This window comes from Prionailurus viverrinus, chromosome B3 (genome assembly GCF_022837055.1).
Source record: "Prionailurus viverrinus isolate Anna chromosome B3, UM_Priviv_1.0, whole genome shotgun sequence".
Taxonomy (NCBI): domain Eukaryota; kingdom Metazoa; phylum Chordata; class Mammalia; order Carnivora; family Felidae; genus Prionailurus; species Prionailurus viverrinus.
Window position 1 is genome coordinate 65,230,009 of NC_062566.1, and position 25,174 is coordinate 65,255,182.

Sequence of the window (25,174 nt, forward strand, 5' to 3'; positions counted from 1 at the left end):
GCATCCCCTCTACAATATAGCTGCTGTTATTTTTCAAGCAACTCTTCCGAGTCAAAACGTCATTTCAAGGGGCAAGGAATGACTTAAGTGACAAGAGGGGTACTTTTCAGTGAATGCTGACGGTTGTGGAAGAGTCTCAACCACTCTTCCCGTTCCCCGACACCCCATCGCGCGCAGCACTACCGCTCCTGCAGTGACTGAAGTTTTTCTTCCAAGTACCACTTGTTGTACCCCTCAGGTGCTCTTCCCTCTCATCTCCCTCCTTTCTTCCCACAACGTACAAAACAAGAGCTCTTTCAAATCAATTTAATAACCTGGCAGCGATTCAAAATATGGAAAGATTCAAATTTGTTCCCTTAAGAGGTATAGCTACCATGACTGTTTCACACAAGCATGAACAATGGCAACGATGAAACCGATTCCAAAGAGCAAGGATGATAAGAAGGCTTCTAGGCTCACACACTGAAGAGCTTGGTTTCAGAAAGTCTCTTGAGGGGTAGCAGAGGAGACATGAAATTTAAGGGGCCCTCAGAGGACAGGGCGCGGTTGCTGGGTCATGAGCACCTTGAAGCGTTTCTTGATGGTGATTCGGTGTCGAGAGTATTTGTCATCTGGGGAGAACCGAGCAGGATGAGCCGAGCAGGTCTGTTGTCCCATAGGGTCAAGCTTCTGCTCGAGGAAGAAAGAGAACATAAGCTCAGTACAGGAGTGATGGGAAAACTCAATCCCTGGAGTCATAAGGGAGACAGAGGCTGGGATGGGGAGGAGGCTGCGCGAAAAAAAAAAAAAGATTAACAGGAAGACAGGAGACGCAACAGTTAGATCAACAAGTCATACACTCCTGCCTCCATCACTCCTGGTTTCTGGGCTTTCTACTTCCCCTCACCCACCTAGGCAATTCGGTGGCTGGTCTCAACCGCTCCCCCACCCATGTTTCTCGCCATAACCGTTTCCAACCTGTTTTCTTTTCTCACCTTCAGCGTATAGACCCGGTCTCCCTGATCGTTGAGGTAATACTGGAGAAACATGACCACACCGAAGCCAGAAGTTCCAATTCCGTCTGCACCTCTTCCTAACCGCCGCCAGTCTCACGTGTTTGTCAACTTCCTTCCCCTGGAGCCGGAAGAGTCTCTTTCTTTCGCTTTCTCTCTCAAGGCATGCCGGGAAATGTAGTCCATTTAGGTCTTTCTCCAGCTGGCCAGAAGGGGGCGAACTATTGCAGGATCTGGCCCAGTTGCAACCCAGTTGCAACCTTGCAGGAGTTGGCTTCCAGTTGCAACTTTGCAGGAGTTCTGAGATAGGTGGAGTGTGCCCACTGTGTGCAAGACACTGCTAGGAATTAGAGGGGGGTAGGAATGGATATGGCTTGAACACTGATTAATGGAATCATGTCTTTATATCGAGATGTACACCCATTTCACAGGCAGTGGGTTTCTAGTGCCTGGAGAAACAAAGGCTCCAGGATTCAGAGCCCCTTTACCTTATGGTAGAAGAAGAAAGTTTTCTTCTCTCCCCTCTTTTACATCCGGTTCCTCCGCCCTATTTCAAAGTATTGGCGGTAAAGAGTGCATGATGGGTATTCGATATTATGTACAGCGAAGAGAGCGTGAAGTTATTTTATGAAACTGGTGAAGTAGATTTTAGTGGTCAAACCAAGATTTAAACTCAGGTCTCTACCACAAATTCAACGCTCTTTCTAATAGTGGTGAGTAGCTAATAATAGCATAATAAGATGCACCTCATAGGGTTATTTCGAATTTTTAAAAGAACATAGAAATTGTCTTCATAGGAACCTGGTTTTTAAAAAATGATAGTGGAACCCAGATATCATTACAAAGATGATCATTGCAGTATTATTTATAATGGCAAAGACATTGGAACATAGGTTAATTTTATAATCGAGAAAAACCTGAAGGCTTTCTTCTTTTTTTTAAGAATATAGTTTGTATTTAATTGTAGTTGCATAAAATGCAAAATTTCACAAGAAGCATACTATTGGTTTCCTCTGAGATAAAGAACTTGCTTCTAAAAACAAAAGAAAGAAAGAGAAAGAAAGAGAAGAAACAGAGAAAGAGAGAGAAAGAACTCAGTTCCAGAGGAAAGGGGAGAGAAGGAGACTTGCTGTATATTACATTTGGCATAATTTGACTTTTGAAACATGCGGATGTATTACCCATTTCAAAAATTAAAATTATTTAACAAAAATTTAAACAAAATAACAAAAAGGAGGACTTTTTGCTTTTGGAATTTTAGGCTGAATAGCAGTTTCTGATAGAGTGGTGCTTTTCAGCCCAGGGTAAGGCTGAACCTTCTGTGGACTGCAGACCTGATGGTACTGGACTGTTTGGGAATTGCAGGACAGCTTTTTAAGGAAATGATATGCATATAGCCCATCAAACCCGGATTTTCTGAGACACACTGATTTCAAACATTCTGTTTCTTTGACCCTTAAGTACACAGACTATAATACTCTGAATTTGGTTTAAAAAATATAGCCAACATTGAATTAAGTCAAGCGTATGCCACAACCTGCTATTAATAGGAAGTCAGTTACAGAACTGGATGGGATTGAAGGGCACAAAACTATATATATTGGTGAAGAAATGTACAGGTAACCGAGATGTAAAACTTGTAATATTGGGAATCAGAAAGAATTTACAAATTGCCCTAAAAAGAAACTCAAAAATTGTGTTGTGGTACTTTGGTTTGGAGGGAATTCCTGGTTACCGCCTACTTACTAGAGCCCGTTGGAATCTCTCTGTACCTCTACCCCAGCTCCTCTCCCCTCCCCCACTGCAGAATGCCTCGAGTCCTAGATTCTAGTTCTGTTTTGATCTGATCTTTGTCTTCCCTTCCTTGGATCCCTGTGTGTCTGCTGGGGCCAGGTTGCTCTCTGGGTCCTGGACCTGACTGGCCATTCTGGAGGCTTCCACAGAGCCACAGTTGGAGCCCAAACCTGAGAGGATGGCTTCAGATGGAGGTAAGTCTGAAAGTGGTGGGGAAGGTCCTGGCTACCTGCCCACATCCTTGGGGATTCAAATTTGACGTTTTATTTGGGGACCAGCTTTTGGGGTTCACCTCGAGGGATGTGAGAGCACTATACCCCAGCAAAGTCATCCGTCTTGGGGAGGCTGGGGAAGGAGATTGTGCTAATAACACCAGGCTTAGGGGATGAAGAGAGCTTCCTGGGAGGTAAATAAATCAGAGCCCCTCAGAGGAAAGTTAGCAACTCATTTCTCTGGAACAGGGACCGCCTTCAACATGTGTTTGTGTGGCCGGGTTATGTGTGGTACGAATAGCTCAGAGAGGGCTCAAGGGGAAGGTCCAAATTCCTGTGTCTTCTTCATGCGATTGGAGCCTGCTCTAGAATTTTGCTGTGAGAGAACCAGGCTGGAGCCACTCCCCATCTTATTGAGTGAGGTGAATGGAGGGAGACCTTAGCTGGAAAACTGTTCTGCTGGGTTATCTGTTGCCTCGTCTGTAAAGAAATGTTCTCCCCAAAGCCAGACTGGAAGGTACTATATAAGTGCCTCTGCTCAGAGCCTTATGACTCCTTTTTGCCCGAGAGGTGGCCTCTCTTCCAGTTCAGGGAAGCAGTTTTCCTTGATTTCCCAGGGCCAGGGGAGGTGGGTAACTCCAACCAGAATGAGAGCTGGGGCTTCCCTGAGTTGCTCTCAGTTTTTTTACGTTTTGTGGAACTCAGGCCTTCAGACACATTTCACTGTCCACACTTGGTGGAAGACTCCTGGCCTTATGCTGTGTGGTTGAGATGAGGGGTTTGCTCATATTCCATGTCTCCTTCATGGTCAGGAAGCGGAAGCTGAGTGCCATTAATTTGCCACTGGAAACTATTTATTAGAGGGGGAGGAGAGTCGTGTGAAATCAGGAAAATGATCTTCTATTATTATAACAAAAAATCCTAAGAAACACATGTCCTGATTAATTAAGTACATATTTTATGTATTTTCCTTGGTCCCTTTGACTAGACCCCACATAGCTTCTCATCAGCAGGTACTGTGTTTCCGACTTCACCGTCTGTGCCTTGTTCCTAGTGGACCCTAAATGTCTGCTATTAGGAGTTCCAAGCAGGACCACGGATAGTCTACATCACCAAATTTTAGCATGTGCAGCAGCTACTCTGGGAACCTCTCTTCTTGCACAGCCCTCCCCTCACCCATTTCCTGGCCCTTATCTCTAGTCATTCCTAGCTGTTACATAACAAGATTTCTGGAAACGAGACATCTAATCCACACACCCTCTCCTGGAAACAGTGCTTCTGTGAGTGGTGGCAGGGACCACAGAGTAGATGGGAGCAGGGCTCAGGTGGTTTGAATGTGTTTGGAGTGGGTGAGAATAAGAGATGTACGCTGGGTGGCACATGTTATGGAATATGAGTTATGGGCCCAAGGGTCATTGCACCTCTTATGGTGCGAGAATTCTCAAATCAAAATCACTTGGGGGACATTTGCAGACTATGCGAGTTCCCCACCATAGCCCCTCTCTCACCTGTTGAGAATCAGTCCTCTGATGGTTCAGGGACTAAATGGAGCTCTGATGACCTACTTCTGACCTCCCTTCTCCTACTCCATTCCCTCTCTTTGTCTCAACAGCATCTCCATTGCCAGGACCGGATATAACCTTGAAACCTGGTACCACCCTGTCTCCTTTCACTGCACTTCCCTTTCCCCCACCTGCTTCTGGCCCACCAGATCAGCCACCCTGGGAGCCGCCTCCACAGCCTCCCATGCCTTCAGCATTCTCTCCAGACAACCCTCTGCTGCTCTCTGTTCTCCCCAGCCCGTTGTTGGTGACAGGGGATGGGGGCCCTGGCCCCACTGGGACTGGAGTCATTGTCAAAGTCAAGACAGAAGTGGGGCCGGCTGAGCCCTCTCAGACTCAGAACTTTATCCTTACTCAGCCAGCCCTCAACTGGATTGCCTCAGGCAGTCCCTGCGGGGCCCCTGAGGGTCCTCCCCCGCGATTCATGACAGCCACTAACATGAAGACTCTTCTGCCCACTAAGGCCGTTGGGGTCAGCCAGGAGGGTCTCCAGGAGTGTCTCCCGGGCCTTCCTGCTCGGGCTCCACCACCAGCTGCCCAACTGGCCCCCATTGTGTCCCCGGAAAAGGCTTGGCCAGGGCCACACGGGGCAACTGGAGAAGGAGGTCCTTTGTCCACCCAATCCAAGCCTTCACTGGGTGACCTCTCCTGTACCTCCAAGGGTGTGTATGAGAACTTCCGACGCTGGCAGCGCTACAAAGTCTTGGCTCGGAGGCATTTATCTCAAAGTCCTGATGCAGAAGCCCTTTCCTGCTTTCTTATGTAAGTGGGGAGATCTGACATGGATTATTCCTAGCGCTTTTCAACAGGGAGGACTTTGGGGTGGGCGAGAGGTTAGGCTATTCGGGAATGCTTGAGGGCAGGTCATGAGGGTGCTAGAGATGCTGTGAGAATGAAAAAGCATAACGAGGATGATGATACACCTCTTTATGCGCTTTCCAGAGTATAACAAGCTTTCAGGTGTCTTCTCTGAAGTGATCCTCACAACCTGTGGGCTGAGGCAGGCATTTTTATGTGGTCCTCATTTATAGATGAGAAGACCGGAGCTCAGAGGTTCCCTGTCATAGAGCGAGGAGCCATGGGTGGAGCTGAGGTCTCTGACACTAAGTACAGGGGCCTCCATTCTGTTTTATTACCGCCCGACATCGAGTTGGGCCGTCCAAACCAGCAGGATGAGTGCTGGGCCCTGAGCCTTCCTGGAGGAGTGGAGGATGACGTGGGGCCTGGCAAAGGACCTTGTGTGTGCCACCCCCACCCCCACTAGTCCCTATTTTAGCCACAGTTCAAGTTGAACTAGGGAGTTGGTAGAGCTTGCCTAGTGACCAGTGGCCTAGGCTCCACCGCTTGCTGGATTGGTGATCCTGGGCCCAACATTTGCTGTCTTTGCCCTCAGTTTTCTCACCTAGAAAGGGGATGATTATACCTACTTCAAAAGGTTGCTGAGAAGATGAATTCATATCTGTGAAGTACCTAGCAGTGTGCCAGGCACAGAGAATGCTTCATTAAGTGGTAGCTGCTGTTGTCATTACTATCGTTATAAAAAAAAAAGGCAGTCTAGTAGAAGAAAAGAATTCACAAAAGGCCAGAATGTTTACGTGAGGGGACGCTTAGCCAAGGACCCCAGGTGTCATAGGCTGTCTGTTGTGTTTATCAAGCAGAGTCATTAGCCAGCCATCTGGGGAATTTTCTCTTCTTCCCACCCAGACCCACAGCTGCTCCTAACTGCACTGCACTCTCAACATCTTGTGTAAACCACTATGTAACACATACCACATTTTACTGGACTTAAAATACAGGTACATTGTTCTCGCCGTCACTGAACACCTAAAGGAATCTCCCTTTCCACCCTGACTCTGGAGTGAATAAATCAAGAGCCTTCCCCCAAGTCCTTGGTGTAGATCAGCTTACCAGCTCCCTGCTTTCTCCAGACGGCTCTGAGTTCTCTTGGAGCCTGGCAGGCTGGATTTCTAACTCCTGGCCTCTTCCTGCTCTCCATGCTCAGGGGCTCTGGGCAGGGTCTCCTCCACAATGCAGTTCAGACCCTCTGCAACAGTCACCCAGGAAGCTAGTAAAATACTTAGTCAAGAGATCCTGGGGCGCTGGAATCCATAATTATAACAACCTTCACCCGGTGATTCTAGGCACAGTGCTTGAGCACTCTGGCAAGTCAGAAAGGCAAAAATGAATCATAAAGAGCTTAAAGAGTATTGATATTTGACTGACTGTGAAGGGTGTCCTGGAGGCAAAAAGCACTTAAAAACCAACAAATAAAAACACCACACAACCTTTAATTAGAGATTCATTTGGGTTAGGTAGTGCCTTTCTCCAAAAGCAAGAGCCTTCGGGCAGGGGTAAGCCTGCCTACTTTATAACAAATCCATTAATTTAATAACATGAGTGCTTTCTTCCTAATGTTGAGGACAGCACTGTGAGAATTAAAGGTGGCTGATTTCAAAAGGTGGGGAGCAGAACCAATCATCTGATTTTGCATGCGATTTGAACATTTCAGTGGGAAGTCCAGTGTGGTAGAGGATAGATGGAAAGTTGGGGGTCTGGAAATCTAACCGGAAGTTGGGATGTGACAAGGATTGGGGGGCAAGTTAGATCTGCTGAGGGGACAAGGGGGTATGTGTTGAGGTATCTGTCAGGACAGGTGGATGAGTGGGGCATGCACTGTAGACCATGACTGACCCATTGGGGGTTTTAGCCCTGTGCTTCGCTCTCTGGCTCGGCTGAAGCCCACGATGACCCTGGAGGAGGGATTGCCAAGGGCTGTGCAGGAGTGGGAGCATACCAGCAACTTTGACCGGATGATCTTCTATGAGATGGCAGAAAAGTGAGTCTGACCACCCCTCATTCTCCTGAGGGGCACTGTTTTCAGCTGAGGGATGGGGTCAGGTCTGAACATCGTGAGTCTGGGTGTGGGGGGAATTATTATTCAAAGGGGTGCTAGGAGGAGTGTGGACTAGAATGGGGTCTCCTGGATTCTCACTGCTTCCACCACCTTGACTCTTGTGTTTTCCTGTTCCTTGGAAGCTCTCCCTCCTCCAGATTCTCAATTATATAGGTCCTTGATACTGAAGTTCTTAGAACGGGGTTGGAACCCAATGGGTGTAAAAATTCCTTGCTAAAGGGACCTAGCAATGGGGAGGTAAGCCCTACTAGGCGGGTTCTTTCCTATCTCACTGACCAGGTAGCAGCAAGTGGCTATTGATGTAGACTTTGAGACCATGCCTCCTCTGGAAAGAGTATATATCTGTGAAGGACTTATCACAGAAATCATTTACCCTATTATCCCAGGGAGGTCCTGGTGCTTGCATAGGTTGGTCAGAGGAGGGTCCTGGGTGCCCAGAGTTGTCTCCTGGCTCATATTCCCCATTTTTCCATGATAATCTCCTTGGTTAAAGAAGTAACTCTTAAGGAAGATGAACTCTTTCCTCCAAAGCTTAGCTTCCATTTCCAACCCCCAAATTTTCTGGACCTGTATCTCCCAGAATTACTCTTGTAGGGTCCCAGTGCAAGGCTGAGGACTCAGATCTCAGTACTGCCTCCTGGTAGGAACTGCCTTAAATTGCAACCCCAGGCCCTATGGGCTGGCTGGTGGGGTCCTGCTAGGCTTTGGCAGAGGCCTGACTGGCTTCAACAAGCCTGAATTAATTGCTGCTGTATACCCTCCATGATGCTTGGCGAGATAGGGTATGAAATAGAAGTGAAAGCCATGGTTCTGTCCTGGAGAAGCTTTACAAGTTCTAGACCATTCATTTTCTTTTTATGTATGTATGTATGTATGTATGTATTTTTTACTTAATTTTTTTTAATGTTTATTTATTTTTGAGACAGAGAGAGAGCATGAACAGGGGAGGGGCAGAGAGAGAGGGAGACACAGAATCCGAAACAGGCTCCAGGCTCTGCACAGAGCCTGATGTGGGGCTTGAACTCATGGACCGTGAGATCATGACCTGAGCTGAAGTCGGACGCTTAACCGACCGAGCCACCTAGGCGCCTCTAGACCATTCATTTTCTTAACAAGCTTCCTAAGTGATGATTGCACATAAGGGACTTTGTGGAGACCTTGTGATGTTTTCTCCAGAATTGTTATCTGGCCATCTGTGAGCAACCCCCTCCCAGTGTCTGACCTTCTGAGAACTTTCCAGGCCTTCCTCGCCCTCTGCAGGTTCATGGAGTTTGAGGCCGAGGAGGAGATGCAGATTCAGAACACACAGCTGATGAACGGGTCCCAGGGCCTGCCTCCGGCAGCCTCTCTGAAACTTGATCCTCCAGGACTCTTGGCCCATGAGGCTAGACAGCAGCCAGGTAAGGCTACCCAATTCCAAATAGGAGCCTTGGGCCAAAGGCTCAAAGAGAGGCGTACACAGAGCCAGTCATGGACTAGGGAAGGCATTGCCCTTGCTTCTGTCACTTTCCCTCCAGGGAGTGCCATTGATGTTCCAAACAGGACATACATAGGAGGCTGGGTTCTCCGTTTCCCTTGGTCCCAAACTTTGATCTTGGCCAAGGAGACCAACTAGTCTCTAATTGAGACTGTCCATAAATGAGGCACATAATACTTCATCTGCCTAAGAAATGGGGGCTGGATCAGAGGACTTCTTGGAATTTCAGAGGTTTCCAGATGCCTCATATGGTGATCCTCTTAGACCTTCTAGCTCCCGTCTTCTCCCATGGGCTAGTACCGTTTCAGGCCTCATCTAGCCTGTAACCATTTCAGTGTACCCAGGTTGCTGCCCTTTACAAACACAAGGTCGGGAGGCAGAAGCCACAGTCTCTGTGCCACCTTGTGTTCCTCCTTTCTGTCTCTTCCCTTAGCGTACATTCCCAAAAAGGTGGCTTCCAAGGCCCGGGCCCCCCGTCGGCGGCAGCGCAAAACCCAGAGGCCTCCACTTCCTGAGGTACCCAAGGAAATCCCACCAGAAGCTGTGAAAGAGTATGCTGACATCATGGAAGGGCTCGTGGGGAGTCACTTGGCCAGCGGGGGGTCAGATGGAAAACAAGAAGAGGAAGAAGAGCAGCAGCAGGAGGAGGAAGGGATGTATCCAGATCCAGGCCTCCTAGGCTACATCGAGGAGCTTTGTTCTCAGGAGGTCTTTGTCTCCAAGGTGGGTCGGACCTGGGTATCTGGTTTCTAATAGATCCTGGGGTGGAAACACCAGGGCACCAAAGGGGTTTTGCCCGAGGCAGTTAGGAGCTAGGCTGTCTTCCTACTGTCTTTCTAGGTTGTGAACGTTTATAGCTGGTGGTGGTCGCGGTTAATAACAACCCCAGGGGAGGAGGGGTGGAGACATGGCTTCTTCTTCAGAGCTTCTTGGTTCACAGGTTACTTTCTGTCAAGGACTCAGATCATTTTTCCTTCTGTTCTCCAGGTGGAGGCCGTCATTCATCCTCAATTTCTGGCAGATTTGCTGTCCCCAGAGCAGCAGAGGGATCCATTAGCCTTAATTGAGGAACTAGAGCAAGAAGAGGGGCTCAGTCTCACCCAGGTAAACCTGGGAGGTAGGGAATAACAGAATAAAAAGCTTGTATAATTTTATCGAACTCTACACGGTCTTGGATGGTATGGCTTCTGGAGACAGCTTCAGGATTGAGGTTTGGGTGCAGAACAAGTAGGCAAGGGATTGTGGAAACACAGGAGAAGGGGAGTGAGCATAAGGGGTCAAAGCATGGAAGGAAGTCCCGAGAAGGGAGAAAAGAGCGACGGTATCTGTTTTTGATACTGTGACTTATGCCATCTGTTTCCATTCCCTGCCCTAAGTACCATCTCTTCACCACCCCCTCAGCTACTCCTTCTCACAACCATTTACAGAACAATGTTTGTCCATTCTACTTCTAGCTGGTCCAGAAGCGACTCCTGGCCTTGGAAGAGGAGGCTGCAGAGGCATCTCCGAGTTGTAGCGGAGCTCAATCGGACTCCAGTCCTTCCGTTTCTGATGAGGACGAAGATGGAGGTGGGCGGCTTCGGCCCTCAGCTGGGCCTCGGGTGGCGGGGGACAGCACCGTTCGCCTTGGAAAGGCTGTTTTCCCAGGAAAACGGGCTCCGGATGGCCGGCGGGGGATGCGCAGAGATGGGAATGCTCTGCCATCTCCCAGCAGCTGGGACCTGCAGCCAGAACTTACAGCTGCGCAGGAATTTCGAGGGTCCCTAAATATGGAGAGAAGAGGGTGTGGGAAGGTGACAGATCAAATATGCCCACATCAGGATGACCACCTGGGAGGTGCTAGGTCTCCTGGGCACTCCCTGGTGGCGGACAGCACTTCAGAGACTCCGCCCCTTTGTTGGCAGGAAGGCCCCCTGCTGGAGATGGTTCCCAGTTTGGATGTTGGATTTGCAGGGCTGGCCCTTCTGCAAGGACAGGGGTTAGAAAAGCGGGTTGTGGGGTTGCAGATGGGACAGCAGCTAGGGGGGCTCAGAGCGCTTCCTCAAGGGGAGGAGCTGTTAGCAGAGTCCCAGGAGATGACAGAGTGGGGAGACGACAAAGGTCCTCCTGTAGTTCAGAGTTATGATCAGAGCCCTTCCCCTAAAGAAGCTGGGGACGGGGATGGGGACAGAGCCTCTCTCAGTCCAGGACTTTGGCTGAGCAGTGAGCTGGATGCTGTGGGCTTGGAGCTGCCCTTAGAGATTGAGGAGGTTATAGAGAACTTCCATGTGAACTCCACTTCCAGGGAATGTGTCACTGAGCATCAGGGTGACTGCCAGGCACTGGGCTCCAGAGGCAACATTTCTCTGGGTCCTGGAGAAACCACAGCACCTGGGGAAGGGGGGAGCACTGCAGTTCCCCATGGAGGCACAGACGGCACAGCAGCTGTGCACAAGGGAAACTACAGCAGCCTGCCCAGACCTCTGAGGGCCAACAGCCCGTCCTTGGGGTCTAAAGGAAATAGAGAACAGAGCCCTGAGGCTACAGGGGATCCCAGTGAGTTGTGGGCTAAAGGCTGCCCCCCAATGCTGGAGAGTAGTATCAGCACCCCCACACTGGGGGCTCCCAAAGAAACCCTTCAGCCTGCATGTCAAGGCAATATCTTTATGCTGGGGACCCAGGGGATCTCCTCCTTCCCTGAGGTCAGCCTAGAGGTGGGGAGCAGTGGCAATTCCCTCTCTCCTCTGTTGGAAACCATAGAACAGGTCGACATACTAGATATTGGAGATGCCTGTGGCCTTCATCTAGGGGTCAGTCAGGATACCTGCCTGCCAAATGTTAATTCTTATGACCCCCAAGGAGAGCACAGGGAGGATACTGATGTATCCAAGCCCCAAGACCTTGCTCCCTTACCAGGGAATCAAGACTCTTATGCACATGGGACCCCCAAATCAATGTCTCCTCACCAGGGCCTTGAAAGCATGTTCTCTAGATGGGGAGCCAGGGATGCCTTAGTTCTGAGAGATGCTTCTCCTGTCAGTGAAACATGCAGCTCAACAGATGGGGCCAAAGGAAAGGAGGAGGAAGAGCAGAAGGAGGAGAGGGAAGATGAGGAACTTGCCAGCTTTGCCTACCTCTTGGCTTCTAAACTTAGCCTGTCTCCCAGGGGGCCTCCCTTCAGTCCTCATTCTGCTTCAGGCCCACTGCCCTCCACGAGAGGACAGAGGGTCCAGAGAGCATCCAGCTCCCTCTCCGCTGAGGTGAGGGGCCTTGGCCAGCCTCCATATCCTGTGACCAAGTCTGGGAAGAGAACACTCAGTGGAAGTTCAGCTCCTGCTGACAAGAGGCCCTACAAGACACCTATTGATCTTGGTGTCTCTGGGGAGAAACCCCTGGCTCTGGAGGTGGTTCGGGCCTCACAGCCCCGTAAAAGGCGGCGTGATACTTTTGTTACTGGCAGAAGGAAGAAACGACGGCGCAGCCACTAGGGGACAGCAGGACCAAACGATCCCTCCTGCTGATCCCTTGAAGGTGGGGGCCCCAGAGTAGATTTCACCCTGGCTGCGTACCAACAGACTGGTTCTCAACCCCATGTTATTTCGTTGTTCTGCAAAAGTAGTGAGTGTGGGAAGGGAGGCCACACTGGCTAGGTTGAAGGTGGTCCCCTTGGTGGGAGGTGAAGTACCTCTGAAAGGAGTTGTATGGGGAGAAAGAATAAAGATTTTCCGGTTGTTGGAAAATGCTTGCAGTTTGTCCTTGTGTATTTGCGTGTTCCCTGCTAGATGGGGTGTGGTGCTGAAAAGAAGAAAGGAGGTGGAGGTGGCTCCAGATTCACCGGATCTAGATACCACTCCCGCCTCCAGCCTTATCTAGGCTCCCTGACAAGCTCCAGGAGTGAGAAGTCCCAGTGATCACTTTATCCCCCCACTCATGAAAAGCCTAGACTTGAAGCTGGCAGTTCTTCCCAGGATAGGCCATCATTATCCATCTCCCTTTAAAAATCTGTAAGATGGAAAGATTTTTTTTTAAACCTGTCAGGTCTCTGGGTTAGATATCTAATTTTCTGAATCGAATTAATTTTCCACACCATCTTTTTAAGGGGCGTGGGGGTTGCTTATTGTTCCCCCGCCTCAAAAAGGGGCTGGAAGGAAGAGACTTTACTGTTTATCCTCTGGCATAAAACATCCTCCTAAGGCGAGTCTCAGCTGCAGGGAGGAGGCTTGGCTGCTACTGACACAGCTCTCTGCTCCCACCACGGGAGGGAGGGGGCATCATTCTCAGTAGGATTATTAAATGTAAAATGGTAGTCAGCTATTTTTTAATTTCTAATGAGGACAGAACAAGAGGGAATAGGCTGAAAAGAGGTTCATGAGGAAGCCTGTTAAAATGTGCATATGTAAGGTTTGACAGCAGGAGAGGAGGATGTGAGATTTGCAGGATTTCTGTGCAGGAAAAAGCTCCGTCCAGTCCAACTGGAAGTGAGGATTCATTCAGCAGTGGCCAAGAGGACTGACCCTGGGAACCTTTGGGATCTTCCAACAGGCAGCCTACAACCATTAATCCCTTTCGTTTCCAGCTGATATCACCAGTGTAACAGCCTTACTTTTTTTTTTTTTTAAATAGATATAGATATATATTTATATTTATATATAAAATAGTTTCTTACAAAAAAAAAAAACCCAAACAAACAAAAAAAATGAAAATCAAATTAAAAAAAAACAACAATAACAAAAAAATCAAGCAGGAGCAAATGGGCTTGAGGCACAGGGTAGGCCGGAGGCAAGCTGGGGAGGTCGAGGCGCTCAGTCGCCCTTCTGCTTGGGAGCTTGCACAGTCCCGTTGGCCAGAGCAGTGGGGGTGCCTGGGGATGAGGCATGTGGTTTCTGGGAGGGGCGCAGATAGGTGCTGAAGAGCTTCCCGTGGAGCGGATCGTGGAGGGAGAAGTCCTGGAACTGACCTGAACGGGTAAGAAAGAGTGAGAAGGGCAAAGGTGGAAAGGTAAAACCATCCTCCAGGAAGGAGAGGAAGAGGGAGGCCAGCTCGTTTTGGGAATTGGTATGTCTTGTCCCTCTCCTTTCTGCTTCACTTCTCAAGTCCCAGCTTATGTCTTCTCTGCCTTCCCAGCCTCACCTCTTGTACGAGGATCCCCAGCACCCTCTCCCAGCCTGTGCTGATGATGGCCCGAGCCGTCCTGGCAGAGGAGGCAGTGACTCACAGAGGGAGAGGCCCTGGTGGGGACCCCCCTGGCACAGCTCAGCATGCAAAGTCGCAGCAGCAGGGCGGGGTGACCCTAGCAGCAGGTGCAGGATGGTGCTGAAGCCGTCTTTGTACAGCAGGCGGTCGGGTGCTTCTACTTGCTCCTCGGCAAAGAGCTGGGACAGAAAGGGACAGCAAGTCAAGCACTGTCCTCAGGCCATAGCCCCACACCGCCCTGCAGGTCTGCCTGACAGGCTCCCCCATCTCCCCTGCCACCCTCACCCTGGCCCTTTCTGCAGAACTGTAAACTTCACAGCTGTTGCCCTTGCCCTGTTCCCAGCAAGGCTGCGACACAGAGGCACTGGGGCTCTGTAGGTGAGACAGGGAGGCACTGCGGTGCATAGCCAGCACCTACTATCTAGAAGGTACTGGGAGGAGCAGTGCATACAGGCCTCTGGGTGGGGTAGGCATGGCCACCACACGTCCCTCCACCTTCCTGATACCTCAAAGGCCAGGCGAGTCAGCTCCTCCAGGCTCCTGCCCCCATCCAGAGCTGCCAGTGCCAAGGCCACATCTCTAAAGTCCACCAAACCCTTGGCATCCTAGATGGTGAAAGAGAAACCAGGGCAGTATGAGGACCAACCCTGTGTCCTCCCTCTTGCCCTGGGTTTTGGCTCCTCCCTCTTCTCAGCAGGAACAGGGATGATGATCTTCTGTCTGCTTCCCTCAAAACCTGAAGCCCTAAACTCACCAGGATTCCCAGCATTTCTCTTGGTCATGCTCAAGCCACCCCCAAGTCACCTGGTGACAAAACTCTCTTCTAGGGAATCTCCTATGAACGTGAGGGAATCCCTCAGGAATGCTGAAGTTACCACCAAGTTTCTGACATATGCTAAGCTGGAATAACTGGTTCTCTTCTGACTCAGCCAATGCTGGAGAACTGGTCTGACAGACTGACAGGGGGCCACCGGCATAAAAAACCCCAAGGAGGATGCTGCCCCAGCGGAGCCATGCTATTTATTCAGCTGTGCTACAGACTAAGCAGAGAAGCTCCTTTCAAGGGAAGTCTGCCCCAGTCTAAGCAATCAACACACCTGGGTCACTCTGTCCCTCTCTAGAGGGTGTTGAGAACCACGGTTTGCATCTTAGACCAAAAAGAGCTCTTTGGGGCCAGTGGTGGTTGTTTGCAAACATTAAGAATCTTTTGAGATTATTATAATTCAACAGGAAAACCTAGTTAAGTCCCAGGAAATATACAGAGTACCAAAATTCTTGAGATAGTTCAGGAATCCCCTAAGCAGCTACGGGCTATCTTTAAAAAGTATCGCTGAGATCTAAGGCTCCCACTCGTCTCTGTCTAACCTGTCCCATGTTGTCTCCTCCATAGGTCACTTTCCCATCCAACCTTCATGACTCTTCCCTGAAACTCACACAGGTGCCCCACAAGGTCATCTGGTCCTCCATCTTGGCGAATCCCTAAAGTGGCTTAAAAAACTTATGGACCTCACTGACCGATTAGTTCTCCACTGCTCCTTTCCACAATGATTAAAACATTGTTCCTCAATGCACTAGATACTCTACAAAAAATGAATCCCCCAGCAGACCTCAGGAGATGGCCATCCAACAGTGCAGATTCCAAACTGGCCACCCATGGGGCCAACTGGATAGTGTCCTGAAGTCCTGAGCACATCAGCCTGGAGGGCAGTGCCCGGGCTCTGGCCTCTGTGTCCCAGCTCCTTTACCTGCTGAAAGTAGCTAAAGGCTCCAGCCACCGTCTGGGGGTCAGAGAGCTGTAGCTGCCTGGCAAACTCCTCCTGGCTGATCATTCGACTCCGGCCTGGCTCTGCCCCAGCGTCCACATGGCCAGGGGACAGCCTACAACAGAATTGTTGAAGGCAGACAGCTTACTCATCTTCTTCCTGGACACACGACCTTGGCTGCAGCCCTCCCACCACAGACATATCTGGTGTTTTTCTAAGATGTATTCTCACTCACAGTCCGTTGAGAGCCATTCCTCCTTTCCTCACTGGGGTTATTAAATATCTTTCCCTTACTTTTTACCAATTCTTTTACTCCATTATCTTAAAAAAAATTCTTCTACCTTCCCTCTTATTTATTATTATTTTTAAAAAGATTTTCCTTCCTTGGGCGCCTGGGTGGCTCTTTTGGTTGAGCATCTGATTCTTGATTTTGGCTCAGGTCATGATCTCATTGTTGTGGGAATGAGCCCTGAGTCAGGCTGAGTGTGGAGTCTGCTTGGGATTCTCTCTCTCTTTCTCTCTCTCTCTCTCACTCTCTCTCAAAATAAATACATAAACTAAAAAAAAAAAAAAAAAAAAAAAAAGACTTTCCTTCTTCCCATTTCTCCCTCTTCTTTTTTCTCTATCTATAAGTGACACTGACCATACTCTTATGTTCAAGGTCACTTACCCAGCCTTCCGAAGCACTTTTCCCAGTTCCCAGAGCTGTGGCTCCAGTGCTACCTTCAGCCGGCCCACCACGATCACAGGCAAGCTCCCTACAAACTCACACTCAGTGGCTGGAATGCCCAGGGCCCTAGAGGATGAAGAGTGATGGAATGGAGGGGGAGCAAGGAAGAAGACTCTTCTGAGGGGTCACTACCGAGTCTGGGCTGCTGAACAGGGAGAGGAGACCAGGCCCCTTTAACCGCCCCCCATCCCAAGTATCAACCGTTCAGAGTCCATCCCACTGCCCACTCCCCCATCTTTTCCTTGGAACCTCAGCCCTCCACCCCTCTTGTGGTTCCTATGCCCTGTGTATCTGCTCCAGGAAATATTTTGTGGGTAACTCACTGTGCCATAACCCTCTGGACATTGTTGGCATAGAGGGTGGGGTTCCTGCTTTCCTCTGGGCTGGGGTGGTACACAGGGAGGAACTGAAAGACACCACACACACACACACACACACACACACATCAGGACCTCAAAGCGATGGGTGACCACTCCCACTCTCATCCCCTTCGGCCGATGCCCATTCCCCTATCCCACCCATGGTGGTAGTAGGGGGGGTAGGGGATGTCATACCTCCACGTCCACGATGCTGCAGGGCTGAGAGGCTGTGAGCCAGAGGACTTTAAGTCTAAGAGAAGAGAGACCTCAGATGCTCACCAATCTCTAACTAGGGGTCTTCCCATCCTGAGGAGGGGAGTGGGAAAGTTCTGCCTATTCATATAAAAACAGACTCCTAACCACACAGTCAGCTGGATGAATATGCAGTAGGGAGACAGAGGAAAGGGCCAGAAGGTGGTAGGGAAAGAGAGAGCGCCAGCAGGCATATGCCTGAGGAAGAGCTGCTGGAAGAGGTGTGAGTGACTGCACAAAAGGTGAAGCACACCTGCTGGTTTTCAGGAAGGGATGGCTGATGGAGAAGATCACTTAGAAACATAGGACAGGAAGTTAAAAGGAGCTGTAATCACAGCAGGAATGATTAGGTGGGATGGCTGAAAGCACTTCCAGGTTATACCTGGAGATCAGAACAAAACGGAAATGGGCGTGCCCTTCTCTAGAGTTCTCTCAATCTGAGAATGAAGAAGGTCCATTGGCCTTATCTGGAGATTGGAAGGCAGGCCAGGAATTCTCTGATGGGCCCTGCTCCCCACCCTCACCCCAGGAACCAACACCAAGACTTACACTCCAGGGCCCCTCCATGCCCAGCTGGTGGTGTCCTACAGGAGAAGCAGAGGTGAGGGAAGAAAGGCATTCCTTTTCTTCCCTGGGAGCTGGCCCATTCTCTTTGGGCAGAGGCCCCGCCCCAGCCCCACATGCACATCCCACCATGACACTCGGAAGTTTTCACTGATTCCCATTTAGGGTGGATTTGTGCACCCCACCCTCCATTCTTAGACTCAGACTCACCAGACTGTTGGGGTATCGGATGAGGACAGGTTGCACAGGAACCCCTGCGATGAAGGCTCCTGAATCCCATTTCCACCCCCCACCCCCCCAGGCAGAGGTTAGTTCATTCAGATAGCTAGAAGGCATGAAGTGTTGGGGTCTGGGACAGGTCTGAAATAACACCTGGCCTTGCTCCATTTCATTGATAAGTTTCTTTCTGACTCCTGGAGACTTTTCAGGGTTAGTTAGGAAGTCTCCCATCTCTCTTCCCTGCCATCCCACTCCACTTCTTGGGTTGGTCCAGACTCTGTAAATCTGGGGCTACTTTTTTTCCTACCACCCTATCACCCACTATCATTTATTCACCTGGTTTGAATTTAAGCAAAGCCTTCTTGTTGGAACAGGTGCCCTCAGGAAAGAATAGTACCTGGGGGAAAAAAACAAGGGATCAGAATGAGGAGGGGTAGCTTGAAGGGGCAAGAGGAGAGAGAAGTCTCTTTGGGAGTATATAAAAGGCCAGAAGCTCTTGAGACCCTTACCCACCTGGGGCCACTTGCCTCCTGAGGTAGCCCGCCTTCGGACCTCCTCCACTACTCTGCGCCGAGACGCCGGGTCGTGCCGGGATACTAAGATGGCTTGGTTGAAGCGAAGAAGGGCTGGGATCCAGACAGGATACAAGGAATCATTTGGTTCCTTCCCAGGGGCATTTACACCTGCACCCTCCACTCCCTCAACAGTATGGAGATGCTTCTCAGTTGTCTCTTTGCCACAGGGACACTCCTTTTATTGCATATTGTCCTTTAGGGAACTGATCAGAGATCCCTCCAACCCTCTAAGCACCAGCCCTCAGCATCTAAGAGGTTGGTTCACAAAAGGTGTCCATTTGAATTTCATTGGCCAGCATCAGTCCGTATCCCTTCTAACTTCTCCCTTCCCCCTGGAGGCCAGTTCTCTCCACAGCATCTCTGATTCTTGCCTTTTTTGCTCAGAGTGGTCATCTCTCCCCTTTACCCCTGTTATTAAACTCTCTCACCTCCAATGACAGGCACAGAAAGGTTCTCGGCACGGGACACAACCTTGGGCAGGTCACAGGGCAGCAGGACAATGGGGTCGAAGAAAGTAGAGTGGGGAGCGGCAACGAGGACAGGGGCTTGAAGGCGAGAGGCCCGCTGGCCCCGAACTCGAATTCGAAGGAAGCCCAGCAGGAAAAAGAGCAGGCGGCTGAGACCCAGCACCCCATTGTGGCACACGGTCCTGTGGGGCAAGGCTGGCCATGAGCAGCGGCAGTGATTCCGTCCCTTCCCTCTCACTCCCAGGCTTGGGCACCCGGAAAAGCAACTGCCCTTCTTTTGTCCTCTATCCTCTGCCAAGGGCTGAAGTCTGCCTCCTCTGGGACACATCAGGGTGCCTCACTTAGAGCTGCGGTCCTGGGGACCAGGTGTGAGCCTGGCTGACTCATCTTGCCTACCTAAGATGGGTAGCAGAGCTTCAGAATCCTCCCTCCTTTTCTTCTCAAAGAGGGAGCAGAATGGGTAACAGGGAAGAGAAGTGAGAAGTAGGGTCTCCGGGGGCTGATGCTCCACTTACTTCCGCCATCCTGTAATTGGTTCCTGAAGCTGCTCCTCGGTGAGACCAGCTACTTGAAGCCAGGCAAAGGGCCAGAGGAGAAAGAGGACGATAAAGGCTAGAAGCACTCGGATGGGGGCCAGCAGTGCCCCCAGGAGGCAGAACTGCAAAGGGTGGGAGAGAATGCCACTTCAGGACCGGGAGACATGCTCCCCACTGCTTCCCTTCTCCCACAAGGATGGAATAGAGAGCTGTCACCGCCTGCAGATCAGGAGACAGGTGGTGTGGGAACAGAAGATGGATTGGAATCCAAGATGAGATGAAGATACCAGTAAGGGCAAAAGGGTAACAGATAGGATTAAGGGCCTCATTAATAGGATCAGACCTAAATGTTTTATATCTTTCAGTTGGTCCCCACCCTACCTAAAAGTCATAAAATGCACCTGGCACTTGGTAAGGCTGTTAAGAGCATTTAATGATAACCCCTATGGAAGGGCCCAGCACAGTGCTTGATGTAGCGTAGGCTGGAGACAGTCCCTCCCCCCCACGTCGCATTCCATAAATAGCTACTCTGTCCAACAGAAGCCAGGTGCACAGTTCTTTCTACTTTGGCCCTAGGAGGTGTAGAGTTGGAACACACAGAGGTCCACTTTTTAGGCCCAGGCCAGACTAGTGCAACTCACCAGCACTCCCCCAGGGCTGGAGGATGGGGGAAACAAGAGCTTGGCCCTACTCCGCAGGGTAGGGGTTGCCAGGAGCCAGGGTGACTCCTTGGGCTGCCCTAGGGAGAGCGCAGGTAAACAAACCGAGCCCCAAGAGCCAGCCTTCGGGGCGGTGAGGGAAGCAGAAACCTTGGACACTCCCTTCCCACACCCTTCCCCAGTTCCCCCTAGGCTGGTGCGGCCCTCCACTTCCTGTAGCCTGCCCCTTTCTCAGCCGCCCTACCCCCCACCAGGAGGTGCTGCAGTGCAGGGGTGGGGGGAGTGGGAAAGGGGGGGTGTTGGATGGCCAAAGGGGCGCAGGCTCTGGGTCTGGAAACCTCTTCCCTCTAATTCCGAGCCTCCGAGAAGCACTCAGTACGCCCCCACCCCCACCGCCGGCTTTCCGTAGCCTCCACCTCCATCCTAGTTCATCGGCCTCGGCAGGATGTAAACCGCATTCCCAGTATCTTCCGTCTCCCCTTCCCCCGGGTCCTCTGCAGTTCTCCGTCCTCACCCTGTCCATTCTTCCACACCTTCGAGCTATCCATCGCCCCATCCCGCGCCCTCTCCAAGGACTCCTCGCCCATCCACTGCCGCCCCCACGTGTGCTCCCCCGAACTCCCGCCCCCCAAGCTTCTCACCCACCTCTTTTCTGGATCCCCATCCCCATCTTTTCCTGGGCTTTAAACAACCTCCTTTTCCTACCTCCACGAGTCCTCCCGACGCCCACCGCTCACACTTTACCTTAACCCTCTGGAGGCGGGAGAGATGTAACTCATGCACGAAGGGGTTGGGGGGCGTCGGGGGTCCCGGGGTAGGGTCGAGGGGGGCCCAGTCCCCCGGACTTCCCTGGCTCATAGCGGCGGGAGAAAAGTGGGAACGAGGGCGCCCCGGCCCCGACCCCGGGCCCCGCTCTGCAGAGCAGCAGCTGCGGCTGCAGCGCTCCCACCGGGGCCCCGCCTGGTGCCGGGCGCCGAGGGGCGGGGAGCAGGCGGCGCGGCCCTGCCCGCGTTGTCAGGGAGCCGGCGGAGGGGCGGGGCTTCCAGCTCCCCGGCGCCCGGGCTCCTAGGCGCCCGCCGCAGCCCCTCCGGCCATTGTTCCGCGGCGGCCGGATGCTGGGGTATGCTGACCCCCGGCCTGGCCTCCGGGCGTTCCTCTCGGAACACGGGGCCACCGCCACCTCCTCGCAGGCCTCCGGCTCGGAGAGGGCTTGGGATCGCGAGGTGGGCGCGAAGCTGACAGCGTCCTCCGACCCCGCCCGGGAGTCGAGGTCACCCTCCGAGCGCGGATCGGGGCCCTCGGGCGGCTAGGAATGGAGGAACTGTGCGCGGTGCGCCGAGGCCCGCAGCTCGGGGGCGGGTGGGGCCCCGCTCTCCCCGCGGGCTCGCTGGCGGACCACCTTCCCTGCTTGGTGGTGGCGACGCCATCGCGGGAGGACTTGAGGCGCCCGTGCCCTCTGGCGGCTGCGTTGTGCCTCACACCTCTCCGCACCCGCGTCCTGCCTGCACTAAGCGGGGCCTCCTGTTCTGCGGGGTGGACCCCTTGTGTCCGCCGGACGCCCGCAAGCTCTTAAAAGGCTGGCCCGTGTGCTTCCTGTGAGCCCTCAAGGCCCGGCTGGGGAGGGGCAGTAGGAACCGGGAAGGCTGGACGACCCCAGCAGCAGCTTTCTTTTTCCATCCTTGTCTCTTTTTCTCCGTTTGCCCCCCTTCTGCCTCTCTGCCCTTAACGCCCAAGCCCCAGATCATCCTAGAAAACTCAATGGTGAGATCAGAAAATGGGGTGGACTTTGAGATCCACAGCGAGTAACAAAATCCGAGTGGTAATACGATAAAAAGGGAAAGGGGACCTCCCTGCTTGTGGAAAGAAGGCAGCCTTGGGTTCAGCTTGTTTTCTCCCTTCTGCATTCCTGTCAGTCACCATTTCCTGAGGGCAATGGGGACAAGTGGCAGGTCATTGAACACCATTAATCTTTCATTGGAAGGGGGACCAGGCAAAAGCCAGAAGACTACTGCCTAGATCCCCTTCTCTCCCTCCTTGCCCCATAATTTACGCACTTAATTTCTACCTGTATTCTTCAGAGCGTCACCATTCTCAGGGAAACAAAGGGATATTCTAGTCAAGATTTGTTTCTTAAACGTTCTTAAGATTCAATAGCTCACTTTTACCTATTAAAAAAATTTAAAAACCGTTTTCAGATTTATCGAGATGACACTGATATCAATGTTTAAGGTGTACAATGTGATTGATGTGGGGAAACAAAGGCAAAGAAATGCAGATAAATTTCCTTATAACCTGCACCCCATTGACAAATACTTGAGACAAGGAGAGTAAGACATTCTTCCAGGAACTCCCTACTGTCTTAAAATTAATGCTTTCCTAGAGCGGAAAACAACCTTAACTTGACAACAGCTAGGCTTCCAGGATGCTCTGAGCCTTCTTCAGCATGGTGAAAATCCCTTTGGAAAGTTCCCCTTACCTTTACCTCCCCCAACTCCCAAGTTATAATCAGTAACCCCTCACAATCCCAGTGCAGCTCTTCAGTCCACAGTCCTGTCCCCTGCCTTAATAAAGCCACCTTCGTGCATGAAGATGTCTAAAAATTTACTTTTTTTTTTCTTTAGAGAGAGAGAGAGAGAGAGAGAGAGAGGGGGAAGGAGGGGGAGGGGCAGAGAGAGAAGGAGAGAGAGAATCTCAAGCAGGCTCCCTGGCCAGTGCAGAGTCAGAGCCTGACATGGGGCTTCATCCCTTTATGGTGAGACCATGACCTCAGCCAAAATCAAGAGTTGGATGCTTAACAGGCTAAGCCACCCAGGTGCCCATAAGAATTATTCTTGGCTGTTGGCTCTGCACCTCAACATTTCCACATCGCGATGATAAGATACAGGTATATCTTCTACCTCCTATTTAAGGGAGAGCAGGTTTCTATATATCTTGCGTTTTCCAGAATAGTTAAAATATTTTTGCAATTTCTTGTTCTTCAATTCAGGCAATTCATTAAATGTATAGTTACACATAATTTACTTTTTATGCCTTTAATATTTTATCATAAATTATCTGTAACCATACCAGGAGGAGTTATGAAGCTTGGGACACAGACCTATATAGCAATAATAATTGTATGCAAATTACTATGTCATTAAATTGTACATATAATCAGTGATGCGCAAAGTTTTGATACGAATTTCTTTTTTTTTTTAATGTCTATTTCTGAGAGAGAGAGAGAGAGAGAGAGAGAGAGAGAGACAGAGCATGAGCAGGGGAGGGGCAGAGAGAGAGGGAGACACAGAATCCGAAGCAGGTTCCAGGCTCTGAGTTGTCAACACAGAGCCCGATGCAGGGCTTGAACCCATGAACTGTGAGATCATGACCTGAGCTAAAGTCGTATACTCAACTAACTGAGCCACCCAGGTGCCCTGATACTAATTTCTAATTCTATGGAATTGATGGAAAACCCTTAGGCAATGGGTCTGGTGTGGATATCTCTTCTCTCATCATTTGTTCACCTTGTATGTCTCTTGCAATGTTCTTGCTCCTTGCTGCTCTCTGACATGTTCTTACTTCATTGTCTCTGATTTCTTATCACTGATTGCAGAGCAATATCAGTGTTGGTGGACATTTCATACTTCTGTCCTTTTTTTTGTAAACTCTTTGATTAAGGGTTGTAGTGGACATGTTAGTCTTTTCTCCCCATTTCTCCTAGTCCCTTTCACCCAGTCAGTGACTGATTTGGAATGGGCATGTGGCTGTGGACAATGAGACAGGAATGAAAATCTGAGGAGCTTCTGGGAAGTTTCCTTACTCTTTCTGAAAATGCCTTACAAATTAACACTCTTTTTTTATCCTCTGGATGTTTCTGAATGTGACACCGATATGACTACTGGAGCCATCTTGCAACTATCTGAAGATCAAACATCACTTAGGGTAACACAGTGGTGGGATGCAAAGAATCTGGATCTTTGATGACAGAATACAGCCTCTGAACAAACCAAATTGAAGTCTGAAGTACTTCTGGACTTCCTGTTACATGAGAAAATAAATTTCTTTGCTCATTAAGCCAGTTTAAGTCAGAGATTCTGCTATGTACAAAAAACTGCTGTTACTGGTTTTCTGTTGCTGTATAACACATTGCCTTAAAATTAGCAGCTTATAACAGCCTCTCTTTATTATCACAGTTTCTCCAGGTCAGAAGTCAGAATTTCCAAATGAATGGGAATAGCTACTGAGTCTGCTTAGCTAGGTCCTCTGCTTTGGGTCTCACAAGGCTGAAGTCAATGAGTCGCAAGGGCCATGTTCTCTTCTGGTGGCTTGACTAGGCAAAGATCTGCTTCCAAGCCCCCTCAGTTGTTGGCAGAATTCATTTCCTTGAGGCTGGAGAATTTATGGTAATTTGATTTTTACTGCCGGCACCAGAGAGAGCCTAACTTCCAGACTCTCTTTTACAGGGCTCAGTTGATTGGGTCAGGCCCATCCAGGATGATACTACTTTTGATTAACTCGAAGTCAACTAATTAGGGACCAGGCATGTGGCTACATATATATAATGTGAGTTGTATTATTTATTAATACAGATAACATTTGCAGATATTTGCAGGTATTTGCAAATACATATGCTTGCAGATAACATTTGGCATTTGTATTGATTTCTCAATCCCTTGGAATTACTTCATGCATAGTATACTTAGCATATTTGACCCTTGGGTGGGGACTTCATGCCAAAGAACTTGTGGTCTTTCTTTCTGACATGTGAGGGCACAGTGAGAAGGCTGACATCTGCAAGCCAGGAAGAAAGCCCTCACTGTAAACGGACCATGATCTCAGACTTCCAGCCTTCAAAGCTGTGAGAAAATAAATTTCTGTTTTTCAAGCCACCCATGGTATTTTGTCAGCTGACTGAGACACTATCACTATGCTATCATTGTTTAGGTCA

The 25,174-nt window shown here is 50.3% G+C and overlaps 3 protein-coding genes across 5 annotated transcripts; 1 reads left to right on the top strand and 2 right to left on the bottom strand.

The window, feature by feature from the left end:
- Nucleotides 1-292: 292 nt before the first annotated feature.
- Nucleotides 293-1,113, bottom strand: NOP10 (NOP10 ribonucleoprotein). Its single transcript, XM_047861708.1, has 2 exons — nt 975-1,113; nt 293-669 (listed from the first exon to the last, which is right to left on the bottom strand). The coding sequence occupies exons 1-2, from the start codon at nt 1,026-1,028 to the stop codon at nt 529-531; spliced, it is 195 nt and encodes a 64-aa protein (XP_047717664.1). The 5' UTR covers nt 1,029-1,113; the 3' UTR covers nt 293-528.
- Nucleotides 1,114-1,611: 498 nt separating this feature from the next.
- Nucleotides 1,612-12,418, top strand: NUTM1 (NUT midline carcinoma family member 1). Its single transcript, XM_047861707.1, has 8 exons — nt 1,612-1,705; nt 2,886-2,980; nt 4,611-5,322; nt 7,268-7,396; nt 8,735-8,874; nt 9,385-9,674; nt 9,939-10,055; nt 10,406-12,418. The coding sequence occupies exons 2-8, from the start codon at nt 2,965-2,967 to the stop codon at nt 12,416-12,418; spliced, it is 3,417 nt and encodes a 1,138-aa protein (XP_047717663.1). The 5' UTR covers nt 1,612-1,705; nt 2,886-2,964.
- Nucleotides 12,419-13,568: 1,150 nt separating this feature from the next.
- On the bottom strand, nt 13,569-21,218 carry LPCAT4 (lysophosphatidylcholine acyltransferase 4). Of its 3 annotated transcripts, none has more exons than XM_047864586.1 (14): nt 20,992-21,218; nt 19,568-19,710; nt 19,014-19,234; nt 18,524-18,636; nt 18,347-18,407; nt 18,002-18,045; nt 17,777-17,811; nt 17,171-17,225; nt 16,940-17,022; nt 16,557-16,682; nt 15,869-16,001; nt 14,630-14,728; nt 14,061-14,302; nt 13,569-13,887 (listed from the first exon to the last, which is right to left on the bottom strand). In XM_047864586.1, the coding sequence occupies exons 1-14, from the start codon at nt 21,103-21,105 to the stop codon at nt 13,593-13,595; spliced, it is 1,764 nt and encodes a 587-aa protein (XP_047720542.1). In that variant the 5' UTR covers nt 21,106-21,218; the 3' UTR covers nt 13,569-13,592. The 3 variants fall into 3 exon arrangements, with proteins under 3 accessions (XP_047720542.1, XP_047720541.1, XP_047720543.1); XM_047864585.1 differs by having other exon boundaries at nt 18,002-18,060; XM_047864587.1 differs by having other exon boundaries at nt 13,597-13,887; nt 14,146-14,302; nt 18,002-18,060.
- Nucleotides 21,219-25,174: the final 3,956 nt, after the last annotated feature.

Bases quoted from the DNA above. Each gene is read 5' to 3' on its own strand.
- NOP10 (XM_047861708.1), bottom strand. From the start codon at position 1,028: ATGTTTCTCCAGTATTACCTCAACGATCAGGGAGACCGGGTCTATACG. The intron at 670-974 runs GTGAGAAAAGAA...TTCCTCGAGCAG, and splicing joins ACCGGGTCTATACGCTGAAG to AAGCTTGACCCTATGGGACA.
- LPCAT4 (XM_047864585.1), bottom strand. From the start codon at position 21,105: ATGAGCCAGGGAAGTCCGGGGGACTGGGCCCCCCTCGACCCTACCCCG. The intron at 18,061-18,346 runs GTGAATAAATGA...AATGGGATTCAG, and splicing joins TTTGCTTAAATTCAAACCAG to GAGCCTTCATCGCAGGGGTT. The intron at 13,888-14,060 runs GTGAGGCTGGGA...TTACCCGTTCAG, and splicing joins TGGGGATCCTCGTACAAGAG to GTCAGTTCCAGGACTTCTCC.
- NUTM1 (XM_047861707.1), top strand. The intron at 9,675-9,938 runs GTGGGTCGGACC...TCTGTTCTCCAG, and splicing joins AGGAGGTCTTTGTCTCCAAG to GTGGAGGCCGTCATTCATCC. The intron at 10,056-10,405 runs GTAAACCTGGGA...TTCTACTTCTAG, and splicing joins AGGGGCTCAGTCTCACCCAG to CTGGTCCAGAAGCGACTCCT.